Genomic DNA, 10716 nt, shown 5'->3' on the forward strand with positions numbered 1-10716 from the left:
TGCTCAGTAACATACCCAAGTTTGACAGGCGGGGAAGAGACAGCAGTTTGACTGTATGGCAGTTTGACTGTGGAGCTATGATCACACTTTATATGGGAAAAAAGACAGGCAGTTGGGAGAAAGCAGAGACACAGTAAAGGATGCTCAATTCTGAACAGAAAGGGCTTCCTTCAGCACGCGTAGGTGTGCCCTGGAGCAACGGGAAAACAGCTCTGCCTGATTGAGTTAGAATGATAGAATGATACTTGAAGTACTCATTAAATCATCTAACCTGTGTATTTTGAGATCATAGGAACAGTAGTAGTGAAGCGTACTCTATTACAGGTTATTGCTTAATCCTCTTCTCATACCATTTTTGGTAAGAACTGTACAGCAATTGGGCTGGGAAGTGGCACGAGTACCATCCCATAAAAGCCAGCTGTTTTTACACATTCCGACGGAAAAATGTTCTAAGATGACTAGCAGTGCTGTCAGATTTAGTACTTGAATTCGAAATTAACATTTCCAAAATACCGATTTTTAGCTCAAAAACCAGTTTATCAACTTTGGTACCTCTTGGTCCCCAATTTCTGAAACTCTTCTAAACTGGTTGCAATGTTGTTCTGTGCACATTTTCCTAGCTACTCTGCATAGGTATTAAGAACAGAAGTGAAAGAAGTTTGTCATCACATTCCACTACTCATTTGCTACAGAATTTTTTTTTTTTTCCAAAGTTTTCCAAAAGCAGGACATAAGCCATATTTTAATTCAATGACGCACACAAAAACTTGGGTTTCCCCGTTTAATAAACATTTTGTGGTAACATCAGCCAGATTTACATAAGACCTGGACATTATTTCTGATTGTTTTTGTGGGGTTTGTTTGTTTTTTGTTTATTATGTTACAAACTGAAGTTAAGGGGAACTTGCAACAAGTCCCACAAAGCACAGTGCAACATTAAAAAGAAAAGTAAACAAAACTGCCAAACACTCAATCGTTTTCTGCCAGAACTGGGATATTTTTTCTAAGACATCAGTTTGGGGAGGGGGATAAAATTCAATGAAGAATTAAATGAACTCAGGATAGTGGGAACTGCAAGAAAAAATAAGAAATGACAGCCACAACCTTTTCAATTTAAGGGCAGAATATAAGTCTAAGATATTTTTGATAAATTCTGACAAGAAAAAGAAAACAGCATACTTTAAAGTATATTGAAGCAGTGATTTTTAAACAAAGAAAGCAGAACTAGAACATCTTAAATTTTAATCCTTTCTTTACAGGTTACCTAGCCCACTTTTGATTAAGAAAACTGTAGAAAGTTAGTAACAGCCACAAGTTAACACCGAAAGGTGGCACTTGTCAATTTCCATAGAGTCCTGCTTTACGGGGTGTCTCAAATGCACTGCTCCGATCTTCTATCATATGTTGCTGACATCAATTGTGTCAGATTTTAGTCCACTGGTCGCTTTTCACCATATTTCTTTGTAAACTCTTCAGCGTTCTTACAGAATTTTTTACGGTCCTTAGAGTATTCTTCAGCTAGGTCAGCCCGAAGGGGATGCTCGGGCTGTGGATCATTCACCAGTGCTATGAGGGACTGGATTACTGTCAAAAGAAGTATAAATACCGTCAGAGACTAAGATGGTTAATTTTTAAAAATCGAAACGTAAGCAAAATTCCTCAGTAAGAAAAGAGCTTTAACTGCATTTAAATACATCCCCATAAATCTAGGGTCTTTTCAAAAGCAAAGCATGAATAAGCTATAGCAATATGCCAAGAGTTAGTTCAATGACCGTGAATGAACACGAGAAAATCGTATTTGTAAACAAATCAACTTGAACAGAGACTAAAATGCATTTCCCATGTAACTGGCATCCTATCTGAAATACTCTCCTATGGCTAAGAACGAAACTAAGTTTCACAGACAAGTTCATCTAAAAGAAATTGGGTAAAGATGGAATTTCCATCATGAAACATTTTTTCCTAACACCTGTCACAATGATGCAGTTGTAACTGGGCCTGCTTTTGGAAACCATTTTTTTCAGCTTTATTTTTCTATGACTCTTACTTTCCCTATAAACAGCAGACAATTCTTCCCTTTATTCTGAACTGCCAACTACATGCACTAGTAGAGATACACCGGGCAAACAAATGCATAAGAACTGCAAGATGCTTTTCACCCCACTGTTTACAGCCATTTTGTCAACGTTCCCCTATCACTTTCACAGGAAATGTCATTCTTAAAATAACTGAACTGTACTTGACATTTACGCAGTGAGCCTCGCATACTACAATGACATTTATTGCTACATTTTCCTCATATACATTCTCATGACCATTTAAAGCTAGCTAGATCACAACGATCAGTTCTCATATCCATCCACTAACAGGTATATGCGTAACTGGGCAAGTCTACAGGAAGCAGGTACACAGAAAAAGCATTTCACTGTGCAACAATATTAATAATATTCCATTTGAGGTAAGTTTGGGTTACCCAGAGTAATAGAAAGCAGCACCCCAAGAGTTTTTAAAGGAAGTATAACAAAACTGTGTTACCTTCATGCATTGCACACTAGAGCCAGCTGCCTCCTCCTGAACTCACATAAAATACTGACACCTACACCATCCAGCAACAGGGACTTCCACAGCTCAGCTACATGTTGCACGAAAAGTCAGTCTATCATTTCTGAAACTGCTACTTACAGTTTAACTGGATTCTCCCTAGTTTTGCAATGTAAGTTCTTACAATACTTACCACTCCAGTAGATGCTAGAATACCAGAGTGGCTTCTTTCAGAGCATCAATCTTTTCATGCTCATACTCTTTTCCACCCTTACCTGATAGGAATGGGGAACATGCCTCAAAACAAATACTCAAAATCCAGAGAAGTACGCCTGTTGCTATATTGCTAAACAGCAACATTTCTTACCACAAATCAGAGTTTAAACTGCAACAAACTATCTAAGGAATGTAGAATTGGTATTAGCTTACTTCACAGGAACTTACCAGTCCTGGACTTATGACAACTGTCATCATATTAATGAGTACGTACAAAACTAGCATGAATACTGCACATGACAATTCCTTTTCACTCAGTAACACACGCTAAAATACTACAGAGAAAGTGCTACTGTGTTATGTTATTAAGGTTATTTAACACACAAGCCAGAAAAAATTAGGATTGTCATAACAGGAGTTGCTTCAATATCCACAGCATTTTAAAGCTATACTGTCACAACAGTCTGTTTTAATATTAAGCATAAATTAATAACAAGTACAGCATTAAGATGCACTTTTAGTACATGAAAGGTGAGTTAATGATTTATGATTAACCTAATCTCTCCGCTTTCTTGACACCTGACTGATAAAAACGAATCACTTTGATGCTGTACTAATAATGCTGCATTATTTCCTTGAGAAAGGCCCAAGTAGCAAACAGACTGAAGTTTGTTTTTCACTGCAGAAGAGTTCTGGAGAAAAAGGAATAGACACTGAAGCATGGCTGCAATAACATTGCAGGTTCATACAATGATGTAGTAACAACAGACGTTGACAGCAAAACGACTTCTTGAAGAAAGAGTTAAAAGACAAACGAAGACCACAAAACAGCAGAAATTGTGAGATTTGCAATTGGTATCCAGGGTTTGTTCCAAATTCTGATTTTAGCATAGTTTTTATTCACACTCTCGGATAAAAGGGGAATTGATACTTCTCAGGGAGACACTGACTACTTCCTGCATGCAAACGATTGCTTCAATAGTTCCAACTAACACCAATTTGCGTTGCAAGCTAGGTAGAGACATGCTGTTCCGTTACTTAACTAGAGAAGGCTCATAAGATTAAGACAACTGCTAAGGTGTTAACAGAAACCTTCTACACATTGTTTCCATTTCACCTCTCCCAAGGATCTTTGTCCTGTATAATCTGGGATAAATCAACAACAAATCGTAAGATCTTCACTGACCTATTTGAGTTTAATAGGTTCTTTTTGCTGCCACCTCCATTTTCCCCAACATTCAACTGCTTGATCTTCTCCAAAACAACTACAGGAATTTTCCTATTTTGTCTTTGGGGCAAAATCATGCAAACTGTAAGAGTTTTATTAGCATACAGAAGTACACAGAAAAAAGAAATCTTAATTACAGCATTGTACTTAAGGAACACAGTTCCAAGTGAAAACAACCTTAAAGAAGAGTCTGGAAGAAGGAAATACTTTCTCCTACAGAGCAGGATACTTCAGTGTCACTGAAGCTCTTGCACTGGACTAAACTGCTATTCATCTGAATTAATATTATTAAAAAATATGCAGTTTTGCAAGGATGTTTGCTCTTTCTATAGGTACAATAATAAATGCTTAACATCAAACTAATCATTACCTGCCAGAAAACATGAAATTCTCACCCCAACAACTAATGGAAGCAACAACAACAGAAAAAACCTACTCGGATCACACTCTCAGTCTGCCACAGAACCTGATGAAACTTTTTTCCTTAAAATATTTAAATTCTTATCCAAAGAGACTCTACACAGTAAGCCTTACAGCAGTGATCTTTTAAGAACTAGAGGTTAATTTGTGTTATGATTTCAGGTTTTGTTTATGACCCCCCTAGAGATCTCAAACCATATGTTCAAATCACTAAACCACATGGCAGAGATTATAAAATATACAAAGCCTTGAGGTTTTGGACCCCTTCTTTCAAACACCTCTGGATTATAAAGTCACTGTTTAACAAAATAACCCCCACACAAACTACCACCAGAATTTTTAAGTATGCCGAGGACACTACCTTAATAAACTCTTCAGTCACGAAGAGTTTTGTGGTTTCCTGGAGGTGGACATGCCATGCGTTAGCATCATTACCTTACGTTCCAATAACAAAACGAGATTCCAAAAGAGTTGCACACTGTGCTCACAACATGTGATTCATGACACAAACCTTATGACAATGAATATACCATAAGAGCAGTGACCAGCTGACAAGCTGAAACACTATTAGCTTTAAATTTAAACACAATACAAAGTTTCTCGATATCCAGCTCTTTCTCCACATGGAGTCCTACCTTGGTCAGTTTTGGTTGCTGGCTTCCAGTTTTCAGCACTAATTACTGGCAGACAAACCTGCCCCTTTTCATCGATGTTAGGGTGATAGATCTTTGTTTTAAATGTAATCTTAGGAGGTTTGAATGGATATTCTGCTGGGAAGTTGATTTCGATTCTGAAGGCTCCTTTATCATACGGAGGATTGTCCTGCAACAAGAAGATAGAATGTCAAGAATCTGGCATATTCTAATGGATACAATTAAGAAAAAGCACGGTCCACACTTCAATCTTTCAAATGACCTCTTTTAAAGGCACTTTTTTCCAACACATACTGCCATGCCTATGTGTCAGGAAACATCAAAACCTATTTGGTAAGAGAGAGGCAATACAGCCTTTACAACGTTTGTATTCACCCTGGAAGAAGCAGATTACCATTGTTCTGACATTTCTACTGGTAAGAAAGCATCCAATCCTACTTCCTTCAAGCTCAAGGTCCTATCTAATAAATTTTATTCCCAACTTTGTATTTCAAAAAACATTGTAAATCCTTTCCGAGATACAAACAGGAAGCCTGACAAGGAAAACTGGTTTCTCTGAACTTAGTTATTTTATGTGTCTCACAACATGGTGGCACAAACAGCAAAGCAATTTGATTTGTCAGATTTCCCTGTAGGTTCCAAGAACATTTTTGTGCTGACTACACAAAAATCTGCTGAGCATTCATTGGTACTAAAGATAGATATTCACTGCGTCTCCTGATGAGAACATTCTGAATGTGTATGCAGTTTTAGCACCCACTCTTATCAGTTCATTTTTGAAGGAGCATGATGAGAGAACCCTGAAGTAAGCATAGTAGTTCTTCATGCTGAAACAGAAAGAAAACAGTGCCCAGAATCTCATCTAGAAAACCTGTGAGATTATTGATACTGCTTCAAAAACTAACTGCAGAAGAAAGGCAAAAGAAAAAAGAAACCATTGCTACATTTAAAGCTTATGAAAATACCATTCTGCATTGAAAACAGTAACCATGGCATGAAGCCTTTCCAAACACTTTCTTGGGAACAAGAATCAAAGGCTGAGAGTTTCCAGTTGGTGTAAAGTATAATCACACATATTCTTCATTAGCAACCAGACCATTCCCTGCAATCAAACCCACTCCAGAAGTTAAAAAAGGTTTACCAATATTTGGGGGTGGGGAGTGTTCTATTAAAATATTATTCCACAGAAAACATTTAATTTTAGTTTCATCCATATGGAGAAGTCTGGTCGCGTGTTTCTAAGAAATACAGCATAATTTTTGCAGTCAAAGGAAGAGGTAACTAGAGTGGCTTTAAAATCATTTTTTATCCAAGCAATCCTAAAGGCTTTAGAAGTTTAACAAATAACTTTTTGGTGGTGGTGACAACTTAAACAGTTAGTGCCCTCTCCCCCCATGGCTCACTTGTTCTTACCTCCATCACATACTATAATTTGTCAGGCTGTTCAGTGAACTGATACGGGAACTGACCTGGCTTAAAAACGTCCATTTTCTGCTTGACTCTCAGTCAGAACAGTTCTTCGCTATTACTCACCAATGAATTGAACAAAAATGTATATAAAAGGTTGCTTATGTTTCAAATAGACAAAACACAGAATATTCAAGCAATTATTTCCAATAATTTGTTGTATTTGACACTGACAAGGGAGAGAGTCAGAATTATAAATACTAAACACAAACGACAAACACAACTCGTGTTCACCTGGAGTATTTTTGCTCTGCAAAAGTTTGTCCATAGCAACCAGTTTTGATAAAGTGAAATGAAATTCATGATATACCAACAGTATCTCTTGCAAGAGCAAGGAGCCTGGGGTAGACAGTCTCATTTTGATGTTGAAATCAAACAAATAGTGTACCTTTTCAACATACAGTACATGAAGTACCTTATTCTACAATTTGGAACAGGAAAAGAAGTTGACAAGCTATCTTCAATCTGCTTCTTAATCGAGCAAACACCCTTAAAAACTAACAGTTGCTCTGTGGAACAAAATATATTACATACCACAAAAACTTTTAAAGCAGTATCTTTCACAGTAATTCTGTATGAACACTGTTAAAAATATTGACCTTTGTATCTTTCACACCTTCATTAAGAAGCTGACCAAAATAATGCCTAGTTATAGAGTTTAACAGTCAGTAACTGGGTAGTCCTACTAAAGTATGAGTAATATGTCTTTAAACCCTAATCAAGAACATTTTCTAAAATGGAAACAGCATGTAAAACTTGAAAAGCAAAAACTCAGCAAAAAAATTAAACTTGCAGCCAGCTTGTATATTGCATTTTTAAGCCATCAACTCCAGCATTGCAATAGCTAAAAAAAACTATGCTAAGACTAAAGCATCTTCCTTAAAATAATAAACTACACTACTCCATGAACACATACAACACAACATTTTATTAATTACTACAGGAAGTATAATTTCATGACAAAATTCCCTCTGAAATACACCTGTAGTGAATTTAAAGCTATTTCCCTTCTAACAGGGCACAAAAAGCAGGCATGAAGCACAACTCACTGCAACAATGTTTAAGCACTTGAGATGTTGTGAACCTTTGCAAAACAAACACTAAGCTCACACTCTGGTGAACAGAAACTGTTAAAAATAGATGCTGTACACCACATATTGCTTATTTTAACAGGAATGAACAAGTATTTTGGTGTTTTGCTTTATTAGTCATATTTACCAACCTTATACTGCTTCAAAGTATTATCAAAGCAGTAAACTGTTATACACGAACCACAAATACCAGAGTGGCTTATTAAAGCTTATTGTTTCTCAGCTCTGTCAAATTTTAATGTCAAATCCTGCTTGCTTTATTTGCAAGAGTAGCCTCAACCACTCAAAGGAATTACCTGCAGGAATATAAACAGTAAACTAAATGTATTCTACAGTATTTAAAGTGCAAAGGCCTAGCCATTATCTCAGCCTGTGCGATCTGAATTCGGGAAACTAACAAAGCAGAGGCACTGCTAAAGAGAAGTTTCAAAGTCTTACAATAAAAAGACAGATTTACACTGGTCAGGGGACTTTTTTGGTAGCACCCAAGGAAAAGCACAACTGATGCCCTAGTGGCACAGCCTCTATTCCTGCAGACTTAAAAGTAGCTCATGTAACAAAGGGAGCATGAGCTATGGCAGTGGAAAATAAAGGAGGTGAAAATCCAAGTGACTTTCAACCAAGGAATTCAAAATACTAGATTTCCTGCTTTCCCCTTATTAGCAAATCCCTCTCTGTTTGATAATACAGTGGTTATCTACTTCTATTAAACATTCTCTTAAAAGATTGTAATGCTTTTAAAAAATCAAAGTGTTGGGGTTTTTTTGCATTAATTAATGCCTAAATAAAGAGACTTACTTTTAAAGAGCTCACTTCTGAAAATCCAAACCTTTTCCTTGCATCAAACTTTTTCTAATACTCAACTTTATCCCAGAAATAAATCTAGTCGATTAAAAAAAAAAATCTATTAAGGAGTAAACAAAATATTTCATACCTCAGGCTTTTTCCTATGATAACATAGATTTTGTACTTTTAGCTTAATGTAATAAACTACAAACTTCATTTGCTTCCCCGTTCCAACACCTCTCCCAAGTAACCCAGTGCCATCACTGAGTCCACAGCCCTCGCCAGCTGCAGCCATGTGTTGGACTAGGCCTACGATTATGAAGCATCCAGGCAGGTATTGATCAGAGAAGTCTAGAACACCTTTCAATTACGTATGGATTTTTCTTCACACTAGTTATAAGAAACACCTACTAACGTTATCAGACTTCGATAAAACAAAACACAGAAGACGCTCAAATAAAATGAGACACGAAGATTACACTATTTGACCAAGATTACACAAGATGTCTGAAGAGAGACAAGAATTAAATCCAGGACCACACTTCACCACCCAGAGCATGTTTAAGATGCTGCAGTATAATCTATACAAACTTAAGTTGTATTTATAAACGACTAGCTTTTGTACAAACCCACAACTCTGAAAGCCAGGTTTTATAATAATAATAGAGATTCTTGTCTAATGGTCACCAGCAGCACTATTAAACTGTGGATTTATGAGATACAAATGATCGTCATTTTATTTTAAAGCTCAATAGAATAAGGAGTAGTCTATACTCACAGGAACAATAAGCCCTTGCCAGGTCAATAAATTAGCTTCATCAACCTGGATATTACGGAAGTTTTTCATTCCACATTTGCGGATTTCTTCAAGTTCCTGAAAAGCAAGCAAAGTGTAAGTTAATAACAGTATTAAGCAAGATGCTCATATTTATTTTTCAAAATGCTTAGAGGTCAATGTGGGTTTCTTTAATGTTAAAGAAGCCTGAGGTTTTAGCGGTGGCAACCCACACAAATAAGAAAGAAAATTTTGCACCTGTGAGCAGTACAATTCTCTGAGACAAGATATTAAAAAAATGTTATTTTTTGATATGTCAGGAAAATACAAGTAGAAGTATTAAAAAAAGTGCACTTAAACATGTTTTTATATCTCAAATGCAAATCAGTGCCTTTGGTAACAGACTATTGATAACTCTGCGAAGCACAGAAATAAAGTGCATCTTAGGACTTGCCTGAAAGAAAAAAGTGATTTGGAAGAATTATTTCGTAACACTTTTAAACATGGATAAAGTCACTGAACAGGCCAATTATTTAAACTGAAAACTAACAAATTCCTGCATTACCAACTTAAATTGATGCAAATCCAGAAAAATACCAATCTAAGCCAAACCAGCCTTATTTAGACCAATAACTTAAGATACAGCTTTATCTCTGTTTTGTACCTCAAAGTTAACAGCATATGTTATGATATCTCACTTTATAGCTGTATCACTCTTGAACAAGGTATACTTCTGCACCGGTCAAACCATTTTTGATCAGCTAGTGATCCAGGTATCACCAAAACAAGTATTTAGGCATTTTTGTATTTAAAATTATGGATAAGCCATAGTGTAGCAACTGTTTCTTGGAGTACTTCATAAGACCAAAAAAGAAACACCTCAAGGTTCCACTTTTTTCCATAACAATTATAGCCCTTTGCTGTTGAATTCAGGAGTTTTATCTTTAAAGAAAATTTAACTGAATTCAAATTCAAAAGTCATCCACAGTGAAATACAAAACTTTCCCACTGCTTTCAAAACTGAAGGACATGCCTATGTGTCCACACAGGTTAGGAAAAATGTTGCTACTACAGCAACACTGGTGCACCCCGCCACACACAGTTCTTCACCGGGTGATAGCATATTTGCAAAACTAGGCTGTATATTCCCACAATAAAGACACCAACTACAAGCAAAGGCACTATACGCTGAAAAACAAAAAAGATCAGTTTTCCTGGTACAAGTGCTGTACGGTCCAATTGTTTTTTTTTCTAAAATAGCTCTATGTTCATCTTAGATCAAACCTTTCTGCATTTGACTGGCAGAGATTTAATACATATAGTAATCACTTGCATAAACTTAGCATCATGATAAAACGCAAACCCAAAGGGAAAACGAGATTTCCAAATGCACATGAAACAAAAAATCACATGACAGCCACACATCAGAAGATGAACATTTACCACTGCACCTACGAAAGCAAGAGCATATTCAGAATACAGAAGTTTAACCTTGGAGTCTTGGATATTGAATTGATGCCCAAACACAATCTTCACGAC

The 10716-nt window shown here is 36.5% G+C and overlaps 1 protein-coding gene across 1 annotated transcript; it reads right to left on the reverse strand.

Moving 5' to 3' along the window:
• Positions 1 to 767: 767 nt before the first annotated feature.
• UBE2L3 (ubiquitin-conjugating enzyme E2L 3) lies at positions 768 to 9273 on the reverse strand. Its single transcript, XM_009572149.1, has 3 exons — positions 9181 to 9273; positions 5041 to 5227; positions 768 to 1584 (listed from the first exon to the last, which is right to left on the reverse strand). The coding sequence occupies exons 1-3, from the start codon at positions 9247 to 9249 to the stop codon at positions 1430 to 1432; spliced, it is 411 nt and encodes a 136-aa protein (XP_009570444.1). The 5' UTR covers positions 9250 to 9273; the 3' UTR covers positions 768 to 1429.
• Between the last annotated feature and the right edge of the window lie 1443 nt (positions 9274 to 10716).

Source organism: Fulmarus glacialis, unplaced genomic scaffold, assembly GCF_000690835.1.
Source record: "Fulmarus glacialis isolate BGI_N327 unplaced genomic scaffold, ASM69083v1 Scaffold23182, whole genome shotgun sequence".
Classification (NCBI taxonomy): Eukaryota; Metazoa; Chordata; class Aves; order Procellariiformes; family Procellariidae; genus Fulmarus; species Fulmarus glacialis.

Excerpts from the sequence above, each read along its gene's own strand:
- UBE2L3 (XM_009572149.1), bottom strand. The coding sequence starts at position 9,249 with ATGAAAAACTTCCGTAATATCCAGGTTGATGAAGCTAATTTATTGACC. Across the intron at positions 5,228-9,180 it reads GGCAAGGGCTTATTGTTCCT|GACAATCCTCCGTATGATAA; the intron begins GTGAGTATAGAC and ends TTCTTGTTGCAG. Across the intron at positions 1,585-5,040 it reads AGCAACCAAAACTGACCAAG|TAATCCAGTCCCTCATAGCA; the intron begins GTAGGACTCCAT and ends TTCTTTTGACAG.